At 39.9% G+C, this 20,818-nt stretch overlaps 1 protein-coding gene across 13 annotated transcripts in view; it reads right to left on the bottom strand.

Moving 5' to 3' along the window:
• Window positions 1-20,818, bottom strand: part of Fggy (FGGY carbohydrate kinase domain containing) — a 400,280-nt gene that overhangs the window by 84,740 nt on the left and 294,722 nt on the right. For 10 of the 13 annotated variants that reach the window (XR_013427818.1, XR_013427819.1, XM_078026357.1 and 7 more), the window contains 3 exons: window positions 16,044-16,191; window positions 2,439-2,480; window positions 1,715-1,789 (listed from right to left, as the gene is read on the bottom strand). Coding sequence is in view for 11 of the 13 variants with exons in the window: in XM_078026357.1 (XP_077882483.1) it covers window positions 1,715-1,789; window positions 2,439-2,480; window positions 16,044-16,191 (265 nt within the window). In the remaining 2 variants the exon portion in view is untranslated. The remainder of the gene's footprint in view (window positions 1-1,714; window positions 1,790-2,438; window positions 2,481-16,043; window positions 16,192-20,818) is intronic. The other 3 variants (XM_005326012.5, XM_040288743.2, XM_021726821.3) reach the window with 2 other exon arrangements.

Here is a 20,818-nt window from a genome sequence, read left to right as displayed (position 1 = left end):
AGACTGCTTCATTAAGATGCACAGTTTTGCCTAAAAGATCAGCACACTCAGATGCTTTTGCAAAAGACACCTCCCAATTCAACTGAGTCCATAAATAAAACCTTATGGAGAAATCTAACCTAAAATACCTTTCTTTCATGACATACAAAAATCATTAAGACAATGGGCAAAATAAAACAGTCACTTAAATACACTAAGGCACACTCTTTATTTTTTCTCTCCAGCCTACATTATGTTTAACTTCACTTTCAAATTCTTGAACTTCTGCTGCAATGTTCTTACTGGGAAAGCCACCTCTGTGAGAAAATCCGGGCCAAATTAACGATGTTTTCTAATATGTGTTAAGTCAAAACTACTCTCGGGAATGCCAGAATGTTTATTTTATCCAAGTAGATTTTACAAATAGATCAAAGAAAACTACAGCATGGTAAAGTAGAAAGAGCAGGAGCCTGGGAATGATATGGAGAGAGGTTCAAATTCCAGTTACCATGCATGAGCTGTGTGACCCTGGCAAATAGCCTGCTCCTTGTCTGTAAAATAAGGACAATACCATTGACATATAGGGTTACAGTCCAAAGTCACAGAGTAAGACTGCAGTGCCTGGTACAGAGTTGGAGTTCCCAAGAGGTCATAGTCATTACCACTAAGAGGTGACGACCCTGAGCCCAATCTGTTTGACCTTGTCCTTCACATCTACCTCTTAGCAGTATGCTCACAGAACTGAGCATTACACAGCTTTGATTTTCCAATATTATTCACTTCAATGTAAGTGACTCATTTTGCTAAAAGACTTTTCATATAATAATGTTAACAAGTTAGAAAATAAATGTTCCTCACTACTTCCTGTATCTAGTTGTATGCATTCCCCTTCCAGCTCTGCCATGCACTGGCTATGTTGCCCTGATCAACACTGAGGCTTTAGATTCTAATCTGTGAAATGGGGACTATAATATCTACTTTTACAGGTTAAATCAGATAATGGGTGTGTGGTATTTGACATAGAGCCTTGTATATAATAAATTCCCCCAAATTCTATTATGTATTATTATGATAATCATCATCACTTAAAAAAAGAGTAGTAAATAATTGTCTTTACTAATGTAGGTTTTCCTTTTTCATCATAGTGTTTACTTCCTGCAGTTTAATAGGTGGCAGAACCATCTCTTTTTGACCAAGTGGTCATGCAAAAAATAGTGTGATTGACTTCACCTGAGTGGCTAAACTATTAAATTAATAAGGAGTGGCTTCAGGAAAACACAATTAAGAGGTATATCCATACTCCTATGTAGTGGCATCAAAGAAGGCTTATTCCTTCAGTAGTTGGAAAGTTCTGTTCTCTGTTGTATACACATAGCACCTGGTCAAACCTAAGTGTTAAGAAAGTGCTTGGTAATGGGAGGATTAGATGAACTTTAGATAAGGCAAAGGAGGATTAGATGAACTTTAGATAAGACAAAGAGGTGGGAAAGGAAGGGAGGGGCATGATGCTCAAAGACTTTAACTCCTTTCAGTTTCACTATGTAAGCTTATTAGCAAATCAAGCAAAGACCTTTATCAACTTTTCCTTCCAGAAATACCGGCATCTCTTTTTGGCAAGTTCTCCTTTAATTAAGAAACTCTGTCACAAAAGCATCTGGTGTATCTTGGGAAGCTTGTGTCTCCGAGTACATTGATAATCCTAAATTTCCTTAAAAAAGACATTAAAGTTTCTTACAGCAATGGCTTGAACTGTGGCCAGGTAGAGGATGGCAAGATCATCGAGGTCCTGAGATAGTTTCAATCCAGTGACCTATAGGGAGGAAGAAGAAGAAAAAAGAAGGAGATGGCCAGAAGGAGCTGCCATTGATACAGAGAATTCCCATGAACTATGAACATGTTAAATGTGTTTTCTTGCAGAAACAAGTTCATATGCAAATCCCCCCTTTGTTAGCTGAACGTGGGATGCCTACTAAATCATTTAATCTCCAGACCTGGGGAAAAATATATCCTTTCCTCCCCACAAAAATGACTTGCCTTTGGATTAAACCAAAATGAAACAAAATAAAATAAAAACAATAGGAATATAATGTTTGATATTTCTTAGCATAAATTATATATCTTTTTTGTTTGAAAAAATTTCTTACAAATACCTATTTTCTGTGACTTACAAGCAATCAGCATGTGAACAGTGGCATTCTCATACTGGATGATCATATTCTGAATTCTGCTCTTGTCAGAATTCAGTGTAATAGTGCCCAAGAGGTATTCAGAATAAAGTAATATATCTCCTATAAATGCTATACCTACTAAGGGATAATTTAGAATCTGTGGTTTGTAAGGGAATCCCATTAAAGTCAATCGGAACCAGATGCTTATATGGAATAGGACAATCTCTGAGAGATTTTAGGACTGAACAGGATGCTGGATTTGGGGGCCATTAAGACTGTTCACAGTCTCACCTTCACATCTTTCATTCTTCCAGGTCTTCTTGTGGAATATGCCTAGAGGACAAGAGCTGGTGGTTTCATCCGGCCCAACATGAAGTTTGTGGGCATCAACCCTATCATTCACATTAGATTTTCACATTATAAAATTAATTCACATTACACTTATTTACTCAGGTTATATAGTATATATGGTCTTGAGCTCAACCAGATGTGAATATGTAGTTTGCAGCACAATAAAGTGAATGGTCTACCTAGATTCCTGCCCTTCTTCCTCTCTGACTGCATTTAATTTCTTTCTCTAGACTCTGCCCCTAACCAGAATTGGGCTATTGCAGGGAACAGACACCATTCAGTTACTCCAATTGGAAACCTGAGAATTTCCTTTCTTGCCTTCTCCCTTACTTTCCATGTTTAAATGTTTCCAAGTCTTGCACGTTTGACTTCCCCTACCTTTTCTGACTCCATCCTCTATTCTCTATCTTCAGAGTTCTTCACTTCCCTAATTCAGGCCACTGTGATGTCTTTCCTGACTGCTGAGCTGGAATCCCTGAGCAAATCTCCCTGTTTTTAACAGTGTTCCTCTCTACCATGGAGCCAGAGAGATTGTTCTCTTGGATAAATCTAATCATGTTATTCCCTGTTAAAAATTCTTCCTGTTGCCTTCAGTTCATGGCAGAAATGCCTGTACTGTGTGTGTAACTTCCTGAGCCCACCCCTGCTCACTTCGCCAGCACCTGTTCCTGCCCTTCCTTACTCAGCATCCTGTCCCCCTGCTCTTCTGAATCTCTCTTTCAAGTATGCCAAAGAGGGGATCCCTAATTTCAGTACAACTACCTGCTGATGGCTTATTCTTGGCAAATAATTGGGTACTACATAATAACTATGGCTTTGATTCTAACACACAGGCAGACGAAAAACTGGAAGAAAAGATCAGAGAAGAATTCTGGGGAATTCCTCTTCCCAGGCCAATTTTATAAAGGAACATACCTCATGAAGTTGTGCAGGGACCTAAACATATGGTAAGAATGCTGGAACTAGGAGAGAACCTGAACAATGCTGAGAATAGAGAACTTCATCTCACAGGTGAGGAAACGGTTTTCCCAAGGGAACACAGAGAATGACAAACCTTGCCTGTATCCTTCACTGCAGTATCTCTAAAGCCTAGCGCTGTGCCTGGCACATAGTAGACATTAAATTTACATTTGTGCTATATGTAAACTAGTGACAATTTAAAGTTTTCTCCTTTTGAATGCCATTCTCTCTCCCAGGATCCTATCCTTCCCTGTCAATTTATACAACTATAGTTGAACAATATTTATTACTTGGCTCTTCAAATACTCACAGGGAGGAGAAGATATGTGTTCCATACTCCAGGAGGAAAAATCACTAACTATGTGCTCTCAGTTCCCCACACCCCACACTTACCCCTTTCAATCACAGGAGTGGCTTATATGAGATTGGGGTAAAGGCTGGGTCCCAGGCACTCATATGAGCCATTGTGTGAATAAGAAACAGGTACACAATCTAGGGGAATTAATTATAAAAAGGTATGGTCCTGGGGCAGGACCACTAGTCATGAATGAGTGTGTGCTTGCTCTCTTTCCTGCTGTTGTTTTGTTAGGGAAGCCAAGTGGGCCACAGCTTAGAGCTCTCTTCCAGAGCCAGGCGAGGAGGCTGCCTCCCTCTGGCTTCCTCTCTCTGGTCATCAATTGGAAGTTGATCAGTCCATGATCCTCTATGCACTTGATCCACAGTTGAGTCCTGAAGAACAGGTCTGGATGGATAATGTGTGATGGGGGTGCTGATAGAATTTCACCTTGTAATCAAGAGGTATTCCCCTATCAGTATTTATTAGAAAACTTAGTGCCCTGAATTATAATATTGACAATATAACTGGTTCTTCTCAATTAGTAAGAATCCATAAGTGAGAGGGGACATGATGTAGTTGAATTTAATTTACTTAATCCCCAACAAATATCCATACAAATTTCCAGAAAACCTTAGTATTTGAGTAGAAAGATATCATAGATCCTTCTCAAAACTTCCACAGAGGAGGAGCTCAAAAATCATAGAGGAGAAATGGGAAGGTTTTTTTTCTTTTCCCTAGACATTGAGAATGAGGTGATCAATGTATGTAATGGAGTACTAAATTTAACTCTTGAGCTTGCTAAGTAGTTATGGCCAAAAGGAATACATATAGGTAACATAGGTTTTCTTTTCCTGATAACTAAAACAAAGCTGTCATTCAAGGAGACAAAATTATTTCTATGAAGAGTTCTAGAAGGGTTTTTTAGATGGATCACAATATAGGAGGTATTAACTATCACAGGAGAAGCAGAGTACACATTCCTCCAAAGCCATTCCCAATACCTGCTGACCACGAATACCAGAGCCACGGTGCAAAATGACTTAGTGCAAGACATTTCTGTCTGAAGTATAAAAGTACTGTGGTTTGGGATCCTGCTTCCTGACATTTCATCTGATATGCAGATGGAGAAAAAAGAAGGGCAGATGACCATTAAGTCTATTTATCTCAAATTCCAGGAACCTCAGCCCTGCCCAGGCAATTCCAGCCTCTGATGGAACTTTCTACAGAGTGCTTGCCACGTGGACCACTTGGGAGGATAAAGAACACCTGAGGAGCTGTCCTGAAGGAGAATGGCTGCAGTGTCCTGGGGGAGTATGGTTTTGTAAGGGTTGAGAAGGCTGGGATGGGCCAGTGGATGGCTTAATGGATCCACTGATAAGAGGAAGTGGGGAGGAAGCATACGTAGAAGGAGTGTGTTTAGAAATATGTATGTGCCTATTTTGAATATTTAGGCCAGACAGCCAAATGTATGAGGAAGCCCCCACTGGAGACTTGCAATGATAAGCACATTTTATTTATGTTTGGCTATTGTGTAATGGAGCGCAACTGTAAGAGAAAGCATTTAATCCATATTCTGAGACATGGGAACTGTTCGTATGGTGGCCAAAACATACAAACAACTAGAATGGGTAATTCAACATCATAAATTATCCTTCTCAAATGGAAACCGCAATCTAGGTGTTCTGACACAACTTGCCTGTATCCTTCACTGCAGTATCTCTAAAGCCTAGTGCTGTATTTATCCAAATACTGTGATTTTGAAGCTTAGAAAAGAAGTATATATAAATGGAAAGATGATGTATGTTAGAGCAAGATACCTGGGTTTCAATTTTGATATAGCCTGGCAATTGTGAGAGTTTTATAATCTCTTTGAGTTTCATTTCTTTCATGTGAAAAATGGGGATATGATACTGCAAGGCCTTTTATGAGAATTAAATGAGATCTTATTTACAAAATGCCATGTTTTTCCAGCAAGCTGCAGTGTGTTTGCAAGAGCATCCTCTGGTGCCCCGCAGTACCCACTGTGTGTACATAAATAGCACTTATTAATTGTTCATTTGCTTTCCCTTTTCTTCTCCCTTCCCCATTTGCTTTTATTGGTGCACTATACTTGTACACAGGTTGGGTTCATTTTGACAATCATACTTCCATGGTATTTTACTCCAGTTTAGTTCCTGGTGTCTCCTCTTTTCCTTCCCTTTCTCACTCCCTCTATTCCCCTTCTTTTACTACACTGGTCTACTTTCTGTTCATCTAAATGCTTTTAATTAGGTGAGATTCACTATGATATGTTTATACATGCACATAGGGTAATTTTGTCAAATTCATTCTGTATTTCCTTTCCCATCCCTCCTCCCTCCCCTCAATCTCCTTCTACCCTTCCCTCAGTCTTCATGATATTTGATCCCCGCTTCCCTATTTACTTTGTTCTAGCTTCCACATATAAAAGAGTACATTGAAACTTTGATTTTTCTGAGTCTGGCTTATTTCACTTGGCATAATACTCTTCAGTTCCACCCATTTACCAGTAAATGCCACAATTTCATAATTTAATTTTTCTTTATGGCTGAGTAAAACTCCATTGTGTATGTATACCACATTTTCTTAATCAATTCATCTATTGATAGGCCCCTTGGCTGTTTCTATATCTTGGCTATTGTGAGTTGCACTGTTATAAACACTGATGTTGCTGTTCCCTTTCTCTTAATAAATGTTCATTCTCTTTCTTTGTAATTGCATTGAGTTCAACCCCATTCATTAACTGACTTCAAAGCAATAAATAGCATGTCTCTGGACATGCTATGGGAACCATGAGGCAATGAATGAAGGGCATTCTCGACTGCTGGCTGTACCCCACACAGCAGCTAGGGAGAAGGTACGTTGATGATTAGCATTGAGATCCTAAGGCTAAAGATATAGAACCATCTGGGAGTGTGGAGAAATCATATGCCCCTGATGACTACCAAGGGACAGGTAGCACAAATATGTGGGGGACACATTTGTAAGGCTTAGACAAAGCCTTAGTCCTTATCAGCCTGTAAGTGTTCATTTTTTCTCTTAAACAGAAAGACAGATGGTAACTCTTCACCTCGACTTCAGCTTGAATCTTGCTGCCACTTAGTAGCGGCCTAAACTTGGGGATACCTCTTAACACTTTACTGATATCCAAGCTGAATGTAGATTCTTGGGAGCTTACATAAAATGAATTTTGGTGTGAGCCCAGCGATTTGTGTTTTAGCAAGGATTTAATAATGCTCTAAATTGTGGGACTGAGTATCCTAATTCTTGGTATTTTGAATTTTAGGTTCATCAGCCCTTAAAATGATTTAAGATTATTAATAGATGGATTATAAGTAGAGAATTTCTAATCTTGATCCAAAATGCTCTAAAATCTGAAATTTTTTGAGCAGGACAGACATCGCAAGTGGGAAATCCCACACCTTAAAACTTTGTTTCATGTATAAAATTATTATAAATATTGGTATTGTATAATAAAAATGTATGAAATTCGTGTTTAGACTTGGGTACTATCCCTAAGATATTTCATTACATATATTCAGATATTCCAAAATCTAAATCTCAAACCTGAAACACTTCCAGTCCCAACGACTTCAGATAAAGGATACTTAACCTGTGGTAATTCAGTTAATTTTTTTCCTTCCTAGTTGTTAAAAGCATTGATGTGATTATACACGTTAGTCAGAAAAAAGGGCTTAGGGATAGTTTCCCAAGGGGTCCCTAAAGAATACAAGAGACAAGTAAAGAGGATTCCCAGTCCTGAGGTTTTTCTAGGGTCATCAGAGCTTGATGGGGTTATCCAAGGCTCAGGGGAATTGTTGAAAGCTTTCTAGAACACAATGGAGCAGCAAAAATGCCCTGCTTGCTCAGTCAATAATGAAGGTGGAACTGATGGACAAGGCAATGAGGAAGATCAGAGAAAGATTTATAGAAGGGAGAAGAGAGATTGAAGGCCAGGTCTGAAACAATCCAGCAGCCTACAAGAGAAAGGGGGACAAATCTCCACAGGGATGTTGAGAGGATTCAGTAAGTGTCAGGAGTCCCGGCTAACACTTGGCATTGCCTAAAACTAATCCATATTTGGGGGACTGCAGATGAATGTGCTACTACAATGTGGAATTCTAAAGAGGTCCCAAAGATTCCTGTCCCTTGGTTACTCATACACTAATCTAGGCACAGCTATAAAGAAACATGGCAGATGGAATTAGTTATTAGCCAGTGACCTTAAAAAAGGAAGATTATCCAGTTGTACTCACAATAACTACATGAATCTTTTAAAGCATAAGAGGAAGGCAAAAGCATCCATCAAGAGATCAGATAGAAGAGTGAGGCAGAAAGGAAAACCAGAGAGGTTGAAAGCATGAGAAGGATTTGACCCACCACTGATGGGTTTGAGGGTGGAGGCACTGGGTGATGAGCCCAGGAATATCAGGAGCCTCTAGATGCTGAGAAGGACCCCTGGCTGACATTCAGCAAGGAAACAGGGACCTTGGTCCTTCAACGGCTGGTACTAAATATGGCCAACAACTTGAATGCGTTTGAAAGCAGATTCTCCCCAGAACCTTCCAGTAGGAGTCTCTGGTTTTGGTCTTGTGAAAACTGGAGCAGGAAAACCAGTTGAGCCCACATGGACTTCTGACCCATGGAAGTATGTGATAATCAATATAAACTGCAAATTTGTAGTAGTTCATTAAAACAGCAATGGGCAACTAATGCACACACTAAGTATGGATGATGGGCTGAAGTTTTCACAACCTGTTCTGTTGGTGAATCCTACACCACACACTCAGTCCATTTTCTGTTTGCCTCCTGCACCAGACACGTCATGCTTTGTTTTCCCTTTAGCTGAGGCTCTAAGTTTAAGCCATTTTGATGTGCTCATGCACCAGTATTCCAAAGCTGCTCTCTACAACTCTCCTGTCCAGACTTGCTGCTGTCTGAATGCTAGCTTGCTTTGAGTCTGAATGCCAGCCTGGATCTCATTCTTGGTCTTCTTTCTTCCGTTTCTTCCCACTGTTTATCTCCTGTACCTTCCCAGTGGATTTCACCTGATTCCCCTCTCAGCCTTCTGTCATGCTACTCTGCCTTGTAGGAGATTCCTGTCCATCCACACTCTTCCTTTTGGTTTACTTATTTGCCGTATATAGGAAAGGCAATAAGAAAAAAAAATAGCAATAAGAAACAAAAGTCTGACTCAGTGATATAATTTAAAAGTCACTAAAATGAGGAAGAAATATGATAGGCACTTTGAAAACAGAGAAGAGGGATTGAGGAAACACAAAGTTCTAGTTCCTTTTCTTTTTAACTATTTTTTCTTTCTCCAAAGAATGTCAGTGATTCACGTTTGAACTGACTGTTTTCTAATCTACTCTTTTCTCCTCTGGGTAAATTACTTAAATTCCCTAAGCCTCAGTTTCTCTCTTCTTTTAAATGGGGTAACAATATTATCTCACCAGGTGATTATGAATGTGAGTGATGATACATGTGAAATAACTTCATGTCAGGTCCCTTAAATTGGCCTTATTATAAATCACAACCAATCAGTCACTTCAAAAATAAAGCATATTATGAGAAAACCAGTTAAATGACACTGAGGACACTAGTCTTTGTCACACTATTTGAGTTTTCATGAGCAAACAATAATAAAAAATGGTTGAATAAAACAGTGTTAAATAATAACAAAACAGTAACCAACTCATATGTAATGGTCTTCCTATTCTCAAGACTTACAAAGATATCATTCAAGAGCTTCTCCAGTTGGCTCAGCAGCTTCAGTCTCTATCATCTATCTCCTTATCAGAAGACAACATAGGGGTACAATCTCTGGCCTCTCCTGAGCTTGCACAGATACTCAGCTGAGTTGCTGACTTCATCCATATCTGAATCTGTTAGCAAGCATCAGGCTAGGATTTGGTCTCTTAGGAATGGGATAAGACCTTCTTTCCTAACTCTCAACCCACCATTGGCACACTTGCTCTGAAAACCAATGGAACAGCACAGTCTCTCCAGAGTTTTAGTCATGTATGGGCCAACTTTCAAGTCACAGTTCTTCAGAGAACTAGAAAATAACTTTTAGTTCTGGGTAGTGAAAAACTTCCAAAATGAGGCAGAGAAAACATATTTCAACCAATGATGAATACAGTATTTGGTGTGTTTCCATGCCCTGCTCTGTGTCCAAAGCAATTTACTTCTTTGAATGAGTATTTTGGAAAAGAATTAAAATAAGCAAATAAACCACCACCAACAAAACCCCTACCATCATAATAAAGAGGTAATAATAATCTGTGACTAAAAACTAATTACATATACAAGGAGGAAAGCACATTTTCAAAATTACTACCACATTAGCTGTATGGTAGGGTCCATCAGATTTGAGATGCTTCTTGTATTGGAAAGAAAATGAGGACAGGATTCTACTACAGAGATAAATATCCAGACCCGCATGAAAAATGCTTCCTGGGATGGACTAGGGGTCTTCAGCTTCCTAGCTGATTTTGTGACTGGTGATGGCAGTGGCTGGTGAGTTCAGTTAGTTCCAGGGCTAAGAGGGGTTCCTACAACTGCAGGCCAAAGGTTCAAAGGACATGCAAAAATAGGTGTTGCCAGGCAGAAGCTACAGGAAAACACATTAGTTGTTGTGTGCCTGTCACTGGTCCAACATCTCTTGGTTTGACAGTGACCCGGCAAAGAAACTTGGCTTGCTCCACCTTTGATGTAGGTGCGGACCTCACAGAGCTAACATGCAAATGTCACACACTGGTATGTTTTCAAACTAAGATGTAAATAGGTCCAATTTCAACATGTGAGTTTTATTTACTTCTTTAGAATGGTTAAAACCATATAACCACTCATTCAAAATAAGAACAGTCACACACCCACCCCTAAGATTTGTAATCACTCCTAATGGTATTTGCCTCCATATCATGTATGACCATGTCCTTTCTTTACTTTAAAAGCATGCATTTCTTTTGTCTTGTATTTAAAGAAGCTAGAATTACCAGTGTCAAATGTTTGGATACTGGGAGTTATTACTTATGCTTCTCCTTTTTTTGGATGATGGTATGTGTAGCTTTAACCTTCCATACCTTGATTATCAACTGAAAGGGAAAATACTTACCTAAGAAGCTAATTAGTCCAGGTATCCTATTAAGCTGATCACCCCTATTTCTACTATCTCTGTTTAGCCAGGTGCTACAGGTTGATACTATTATCACCAAAGGAAAACCAAACAGCTGGTGATACAGGAAGACAACTGTTGCCAGAAGGAAAAGATTCTATTTAGGGGGAAGATTCTTGGGTTGGGTCCTGTGCTTGCGAATGAGGGTAGGCATCATAGTGGAAGATCTCAGAGTAGGGTCAAATCTAGAATGGCAAATAACTTCAAATCTGAGTCAGTGAGGTTGGAAAGAAAGCCTAGAGACATTCCCAGGAGGAAACCACAGCTAAGACCAGGGTTAGAATAAAAATGGGTGGAAAAGTGACAAGTTGATGATGAGACCAAAGGAGCAAGGTCAAGGCCAAGAAGAGTGGTTCAGTATCAAACTATGTGTGGTGCATCTGTTGGAACTCCTTTTATCATCCTAGTTGCATTCTGCAAAGTCCAGAGTTATGAGTTCAGGTAGACTCATGAAGCTGTGCATCCTAAAAATCAGGATTCATATTTCTATTGAAGCTCTGCCTCTCCTTTGCATTGTGACCTTGGGCAGCAGCTTTCATTATTCACTTGGTAAATGATTGTAATAACTGACTGAAAGGCAATTATTTGATTTCAGGTGCTGTTGAGATTTAAAAAAAAAAACACACAAATAAGCCATAGACTCTACCCTCAAAATGTTTTTCTAATATATTAAATTTAAAAAAATGCTATGCCTTATGACAACTCTGATCTTCTTTTCATCCATGAAAATTATGGTTCATATTGCTTTCAATGTAGGTTTTGATTTGTTTATTGCATTTTTATTTGTTTTATGTCTTTGTCATTTCTTGTCCCTCTCACTGTGTTGTCTTTTCATCTTAACTCAACTTTTCCTGTAAGTTTATGCCCTACCCTATTTTAGAGAGCTATGCCTTTTAAAAAAACCTCTAGAATATACCAAGAAGTTCTCCAATATTTTCTTTTGTTTTCGGTAATAAGTTTCAAGAGAACTTTTTGTAAGTGTTTTAAATGGTATTTCTTTCTTCTTTGTATGCAATGCGTTTCCCTGTGGGGCTCACTTTATTATTTTTTAAAATCCACCCCAATTAGGAGCTAGGCCTATTCAGTATTTCCCAGAACACAAGACACATGATTCACTCTCAGCCCCATTCACTGTACACTTGATTTGCTTCTTTGGATCTCCAACTAGATGCCAGTGACCAGAGTGCAGTGGTTTTTTATCTGTGTAGCTTTATAGGACTGAGGAAGGTCACTGTTGACTGACTTCCTAACCTTAGAACAATCCTTCTTCCAAATTCACAGAGCTGTCAAGGCTTTTCCTGTGTCTGCCCCAGAAGCAGAGATTTTTGCAGGAGGCTTAGAATGCAAGTCCTTGCCGTTGATTGTGACTCACACTTCCGGCCCTTTGGCAGCTTTCAAACAGATTGAACTGAAAGGAAGATAGGGAATGTTTCAAGTTGTGGGGGGAATCTAGGAAATTAAATTCACTGTCTGCTTCTAAAAATCAATACAAAACAAAACAATACAACATAACCAAGGGCAGTAGAGAAGAAGGGTAACTGTCCTGTTTTTAGGCTTAAAACAGCTGTGTGCTTGCAGCTAGGGAGCAGAAGGTGGAGAGAGACTTTGTTCCTATGTCCTATAGCATGTCTATCAATCAAGCTGAATAGTCTTCCAGATTCTCAAAGATCTTCCCAGATTCTTTTTGGGAATCTCAAACCTAGTTTGCCTAGTTGAGTATCATTCTAATTTTCAAACCCTCCATAAGTTTATGACACTTTTACTTCTTCACTGGTATTTTCAAGTGAAGAGAAAAGCTATGTCAGCTCACCAGAGAGGTACCCTTTAAAAAAACAAAACAAAAAAAACAAAAAACCAACAACAACAAAGTGAGACATTGGCTGAGCCATTCCTTTGGCTTGCCCACGTGTCCATGTTGCAAGGCCCTCACTATGGAATGATGATGGACACACCCACTCATACATGTACAGTAATGATTTTGTACATTTTCATGTGAACTTAGGACAGATATTTTTCTTCTTTCCATTTTATGAGCTTAGTATAGACTTGTACATATTAGGTATTCACTAAAAAGTGAATGGATGGATGTTTAACAAAGATTTGGGGAGAGTCAATGGATGAAAGAATAATGAACTGGGAGGGTATGATGCTGCGGAAGCCGAAGAGCCCAGGGACTCCAGAGTGTCTCTGGGAACACACTTTCTTTCATTTTTCCCCAAGAAAAAATATGCTAACTGTAATTTATCATGGGTTAAACAAATGAGGAGCCAAATTGTGGCTATTCATACATTCATGCTCTCTCTCCCTCTAGGATACTGTATATACCATGTTTCCTTGGCCCCTGAATCCTCTTCCCTCCTTCACTCAGGGTTAACCTTGCTTCCTATAAGAAGACTTTCCTGACCATGAACACCAGATTTAATCTTCTTTCATGCATCTACAGAGCCCAGACAGTGAGTGATACCAGGAACTTGACCCCATCTTCCCACTACCTGTTTGTCCCCCAAATGTTCCTGAGTGCTGTAAGTCTAGTTACTTTTATATCTCCCACCAACTATAATAGGGCCTGCATTTGTTTGATGGACAAAGATATTCTCAAGTATGACAAGATGGGAACTTAATTTACTTGGATATTAATATTAGAACTAACCACTTATATAAACAGCATGAATCAGTAGCTATCAAATCCATTTGGTATTAATAAATTGTTCATATGTTTATTTTTTCTAGAGCCATAATGGCCTCTTTATTCTCTCCATGTTGACAATAAATTATCATTAAGCACTTACTATGTGCCTAGAGAAATGACTCAGGAGCCAAAAGAAGAAACTGTATATGGTTCTTCCCTCCTGGGGTTATTCTGACAATTCTAGTTGCTCTCAGTGTTTCATGGAGTACTTCCTAACCCCTTTAAACCTGTGCAATGAGTATAGAAATTATACCTTATTTTATCTGCAACAGAGCTTGGCACACTGCAGACATCCAGTAAATATTTATTGAATGAGCCCTGAAGACAGGACTGGCAGAAAGATATAACATATGATAACAGAGAGGTTCTAGCATATAATTTGTAATAACATTATAGGTTTTGCCAAAAGAATATGATTATAGAAAAGTTTTGAAGGGGGGTGGTATTTCAATGTTGTTCAAAATTGGATTGAAGGGAAGATTTTGGGAAAAGCTTTAGCCCAGAATTGCCTTCCTTCTATCATATCTAGGTCACCTTCTTCTAGTGTTGTGATGCAGCCTGGCTTAAAGATAGCTACTGCAGGGTGAGCCTAACCCAAGGATAGTTATAGAGGGAAATCGCTGCTAAGAACATCAGGAGACATGTGAGATATATTTGTAAGGCAATATAACTTCTTTTCAAAGTAAACATTCCAAGATTTCTAGATATAATTGGCCATATGTCCCAATGCAAGAAGTCCCTCTTGGCAGTATATATTTATTCTAATGAGACAGACATTCCTGGAAATACTCTGACTCCTGTGGAATTTCACTTTGCATTGGGTCAACTTCATTAGAATACCCTTAAAATGCTAATTCTTAGGTCTCTGGATGTCATGCTTGGTTTTCAGAAACACTCAAAAGCTACTGGGAAACTTGGTGCCTGACACTCTGGGTACTAAGTCTGGGTACAATGGATGTTGGCAAGGGCAGGCCCCCAGGCCAATGTCACTCCAGAGCCCTGATAATTTTATGTGCAACCCTTCTGTTTTGGAGTCATACTAAGAACTGGTCAAGCTTCTTAACTTCTTTAACACTTTAAATGTTTATTTGTATTTGTTTTTTGATATTTGTCTCTAATTAAGGCATTATTTTTGTACTATATTAAACCATTCTTTCCCCATCCTCTGTTTGTAAGTGGAACTGGTCATAACTGAACCTGTTGCTACACAGCTATCTTTTTCTGCCTCCACTGGTCAATAAAGAGATCCAGTTTCTTTTGTGTTTTATGGGCATGCCTTATAGACTGGAGGCAAAAACTTCTGCCCTGTCCAGTTTTCTTTTCTCTTCACTATGTCTCACTTTTATTTATGGAAGTTGATCATGTAAACTAGGTTATGAAAATAAAGTTCAGATCTTCCTGTTGGCATCATAAAAGTATTTGAATAATCTCAGTGAAACTAACTACAAACTCACAGTATTGTGAAAGTTCCTGAAGCTAGCAATCATGATTCACGGGTCAGGCTGCCACTGTTTATCTGCCATGCATTGCTTTGACTTTCCACTTTAATTTCCCTTATACCTACTTCCAAACTTATTGGCACCTTCCTGGGTTTGACATTCATGGTTCTTACTTGGCCCCTGGGAACCAAAACTCAGCTCTGCTTCTCTAGCTTTAACCTGCCTCAACCATCCTTGAACATGATTCCTGATGGCCAGATGGTACCTGGCCACCTTATCCCACCTGGCCTCCAAGGTATTATCTCTCTGCTTTTTTAGGCAGTTGTGAGCTTATACACCAAGTTCATTCTGGACTGTCCAGAAGAGCTCAGAATCTCTATGCTGAAAGTGATCTTTATGACCAGTAAGGGCGAAATTTATTCTCCACCCTAAGTTATTAATTGTATTTATTTTTACCAAAGTTTAATCTAAAATCCTAAATATATTGGCATAGGCTCTGAAGAACCCTGACTCAAAGCCTAGGTGATGTGTAGCTGGGGCACACAAGACCATGGGTGGTAGCATTTACCACTGACTCACCAGGTGGCCTGGAGATGGAGATGGAAAACATGAATTTATGAAAATTACATGGGAACAACTTTCAGCCACTCCACAGACAAAGAGGCAGCAGTAGCTAAATGTAGGAAATACTACTCAGAGTATGTTCAAGGTTGGCTCGGGAACAATAAGAACTTTCAGCAGATCCTCCCAGGGAGCCCCAACAGAAACACATCTGCAAGGAACAGAAACACATCTGCAAGGAACCAGTGCACTCTTGGCCTATTCTGTTTCTCTTTCTTTTCTCTTTCTCCCTACTTTGATTCCTCCAAACTTTGTAGTTGTTTGGCCTGCCTTCACCTTGGTGCAAGGACTGGCTGTTACTTACCATGCCCTTTAGTGTCAGATCTGCTAAGGGAGACCGGTTGCCATGGAAATCTGGCCAAACATGCAGATCAACAGTGAGGAAACCCACAGGCTCAGTCTTCTTAATCAGATCCAGGTGACTATTCAAATATGCATATATACTCTGGCATCTGGAAGAGAAATGGATTTTGTTTTTAAAAGGGGGGGCAGGGTTGGAGAGCAAATTGCTCTGTAGAAAGAAACCGTTTGTACTTCCATATCAGACCCAGGAAAGTAAAGCAGATTCCCAAAACCTCTGAAAAGAAACTAACCTACCATGCTCTCAGATCACACTGTACTTTCATCAAGAAAGGGCAATCTTTCCTGGAGGCAAGCAGGAAGAGTTAGAATCAGAAGGCCAGATCTAGGAATGGTTTTACTTCTGATAGGTGTATAACCATGAGAAAGCTTTTCAGACCTTTGGAACTCATCTGTGAAAACAGATATCACAATCCCTGTCCAACTTACCTCATAGGGTTATTCTGAAGATCAAAGAAGATTATATATGCAAAGGCTGAATTCTGTAAACTCTACAATATGGTACATATGTAAAGGATTTATTAAAATCAGTCTTTGTAATTGTAATAATAATAATGATGAAATGACAAATGAACACAAATACATGTTCCTGGATTCAATATGGGAATTTGCTGAGAAAGTGACTGAAAGTCATGAATGCAGTTAGGATCAGGAGAAAGAGACCTGATCTCCAACTGTAACCATTAAATGACATGGTGAGAGTTCTTTCCCCTTTTTAAGCCTTGATTTCTTCATGAGGGAATCAGACCAACTCCCTCATTCTTCATACTTTCAGTTGAGAGGACAGCAGAGGAAAGACTATAGTCTTGGAAGTCAAGCCAGAGCTGGGTTTAGGTCTTGTTTCCTCTTGTCCTAGCTGGGAAGTAAGACTTGGCCTCACTGAACTGTAATTCCCCATTCACAAAAGAGGTATAAGGATCCCTCCCTCACTGGGCTAAATCTTACTGCATGGCACAAGGATGAAAGCTGGCTAGCTGTGCCCTCTCCAGAGGGGCTGCCTTCCAAAGTGCTGAACCACTGATCCCACAAGAAAGTAGAAACATCAGTTTGGCATCTCTGCCACTTCCCACTGGTGTCCTTGAAACTATAGCTAAAAAGTTTAAAACCTGGCTTGAATAATGTCAGAAAAATGTATAGGAAATCAATGTCCAAAGGAGGTTAATATCTAAGACACTTCAGACAATATTTATGACTTGCATTTGTAAAATGTTTTAGAAGTAAGGCTCAGCGATTTCTAGTTCTAGTTTTGTGATACCAGGAGTCCCCATGGATCCCATGAAGTTCCTGTAAGTTTTCTAAACTAAGTGTAAGGAAACAAACTAATAGGTGGAGTCTTGCTTTTCAACCCCCCTCCCCGCTTTATCACTGAAACCAAATACGAAAAGCAAAACTGCCCCCCTGCATGTGTACCAGTGGGTGTGTATCAACTCAAGAATATGTATGTATGATGTGTGCTGGGCGGAGGCAAAGGCAGCCCCACCTAATGCCAGTCTCTTTGCTTCTTGCTATAACACCTCTGCCTCCAAACACATCAGGAGGAGTGACATCTGACCAGGACAAGGCTCAACACCCACAGGGCAGCAGCTGCTGTTCCCTGAATCTGCACCAGGCCTTCCACCCATGGTCCAGGGAGGGAGGCATCACCAATCCCCCTCTATAGAGAGGACATTCAGAGAGGTGGAGAGACAGGACCAAATCCAAATGAAAATCTTTCTTGGTATGATTCTGAAGTCAAGTGCTTCCTGTATCTTAGGTCCAGAATTATTTGGCAAAGCCCCCCCCACACACACACACTCAAGCCTTATTTTAAAATATGCCATTGTGGTTTTAGGAAAGGATTCTTGAGGCAGGTGGGCCAGAGCAATATATGGAGGCAGAATATGATCACATCCTGGGTTTCCATCTCCCAGCTCCCAGGAACCACATTCACAACAGAAGACTGGGACATCCTTTCTAGCCAGAAGCCAAGTGTTTACCCTAACTCCAGCCACTTTCCATTTCAGAACAGTGTCAATGCTTTTAGAGTAAAGGGACTTTTATTTTATTTTTTTTAAAGAAGCGCATGTCTATAAATCTTTTCATTCTGCCTCTCAAGGAATCTCAGAGCAGGGCATCTGGTTTCAGACATCTGGGTCAATAAGAACCTATAGGCCTAATTACTATTGATTCGTCATTGTCTCATTTACTGTGGGCCTTTGCAAACAGTGAGATTCATTTAGCCTCTACATATATGGTCACTCACGCACTAATGAGATCCCGGGGGGATGGGGCATATGCTTACCCCTTTGACTCCTAACCTCCTCCCAGCTGTGTGTTTATTCTTTGGATTCAGCCATTCCCCTACATGTTTTTTCAATTATACCTTACCATGTGTGCTATCTGAGTATATCATTCAAAATGAAATGCACTTGGAAGACATTAAAATAACTAATGCACATCATTATTCACATAATTTTAACCTTGCATGATGCCTTTTTTGGTTCTGACTTTGTTTCATTTTGTATGTTTTATCAATTCCCTTTCAAATGGCAGTCTGCCCTTCTCCAACTAGGGAATCACATATTAATTGTGATCCCAATTGAATCGTTCTCCCTCCCTCTCATGAACTCCAGGCTCATATATCTGATCTCAGAGAGAGTTCTGTCTGTCCAAGTCCCACTGGGATAGGATGGAAAAAACACTTGCAACAACCAAGAAGTGACTTCATCATGTACCAGCTGGGTGAGCAGGCCCATCAACCTGAGTCTAGTTTACTCTTTTGCAGTTAGGCTAATACTCTCTATCTTTCAAGCTGCTAGGAAGATTAAATACAGAACACAGGCTTGATCATCAGCAATGCAATAAATGAATAAGCAAACAAACAAATAAAATAAATACAGAGCCCTCATCACTATAAAATGGCAGTGATTGAGATATAGTTCACTTGCCTTTGTCATCACAAGACATACATCTTTAGATTTTAAAATACCCAAGAGTCAGGGAAGATTTTTTTTTTCATAATATGTTGCTTACTACCTTAAATGCAAACAGCACCCATGGAATCTCTTGTCTGCTCTTCATTTCTACAAATCATTTAATTCTTTGAATTCACACACTGCCCAGAAGTATGGTGACCATACTCTCAACCCCCAAATCAGAATTCACGGTATAACAAAAGACATTTGCATTCTTTCCAGGAGTAAGAACAAGGTCTTGGAGAAGAAGCTCCCATACTGAAAGTCTCCAGTTTCTAACTTCTCAGCCCAACACAATATACATTCTTCCAGTCCCCATTCTACTGAAACTCAACCCACCATAAAACTCCCAGGGATCATTTCTGCATTTTACATCACTTGACCACTTCTTCCTCATTTTGTTCTCTTCCTTTTATTTCCCAAACATTCTATTCTCTTGATTTTTCTACCTCTATTCTGGTCAGATCTCTTCCTATACTTGTCCCTTAAATATCTGAGCTCTTCCAGAGATCTGTCTGAATTCCCTTGGATGATACCATCCTTCTTTTAGAGCTCCAGTTACTATCCAGTACTGAGGACTTCCAAACATGTGTCCTTATATCCTGCTCATTATTCTCTGATGAGTTCCAGGTCAATTATCCAACCACCCATCAAATGCCTCTTCTTGGATATCTCAAGGCAACTCATCTAAAAATATTTAATCCCACACACATCATCTTTTCTGACATACTCCATCTTCCTACTGTGTTCCTTGGTTTAATCAAAGCCAATATCATTTAAGCAATTGTCCAAGCTACTGCTTGGCAGAGTCATGGCAGGCATCATTTCTGACTTATTTTTTCTCTCTCTGCTCCCCAATCTAATCTTTCACCAAGATTTGATTTCTCTTCTAAATATCCCTGTAACTAGCAAACTTTTCTCCAGCTTACCTGCTGCTACTTTACTAAGGCCGCCTACACTTGGTCTCCAAGTTCATCTCCCAACCTGCAATCCTGCTCACTCCAATGAGGCTCTCTATACTCCTTCCTGGGTGATTCTTCTACAGCACAACACTGATGATTCCCGGCCCTGATTCAACCCTGCAGTGGCTCCTCCCCATTGTCCTCAGGACAAAGGACAGATTTCTTTACTGGCACAAGATGCTCTTCATGAGCCGGTTTTCCCCTCCTTTCACTGTCCTGTGCACATGTGCTCATTCCTCCCTGCTTGCTCCATGCTCCAACTGCACTTAGCTAACTTTCATTCTCACAACACGCATGCCTCAGCTTCTGAATGTTTGCCCACTCTGCCTCCTGTTGGTTAGAATCCCTTTCCTTGCCTTCTTTACCTGCCCTGTGTCAATCATCATTCTAGACTCATGTGATGTCATCTTGAGTCATTTTTCCTGAGCCCTGGCTCCTTTCACTGCCTGTGCTCCCACAGCCACCTATGCTGCACATAGCCATCTCAGCTCCTTGCCTTTGCTCTTCAAGGCAACCTCAGAGGAGAGGAGGAGCCAGCCTGGCATTTCTGAGCACTCTCAGTTATGGACAGCCACCTGGCCTCATCACTTGTACTAGGGGTTGGGCAATAACACTCCTGTCTCTGGGTTGGGAATAAGGAGACATTTTTTTTTTAGGATACATGAATATTTAATACCTTTATCCAAGTAAAAATGTTCTCTCACTTATCAGCTATTAATTCAATAATTCTCCATTTTGTTTTTACATTTTCCAGAATTTTACTGGGAACTTTTTTCTTCTCTGGGAAACATTACCCAAATGTT

The sequence above is a fragment of the Ictidomys tridecemlineatus genome, chromosome 11 (assembly GCF_052094955.1).
Source record: "Ictidomys tridecemlineatus isolate mIctTri1 chromosome 11, mIctTri1.hap1, whole genome shotgun sequence".
Taxonomy (NCBI): domain Eukaryota; kingdom Metazoa; phylum Chordata; class Mammalia; order Rodentia; family Sciuridae; genus Ictidomys; species Ictidomys tridecemlineatus.
The sequence above is the reverse complement of the archived record's forward strand: the minus strand, read 5'-3'. Positions and strand labels throughout refer to the sequence as shown.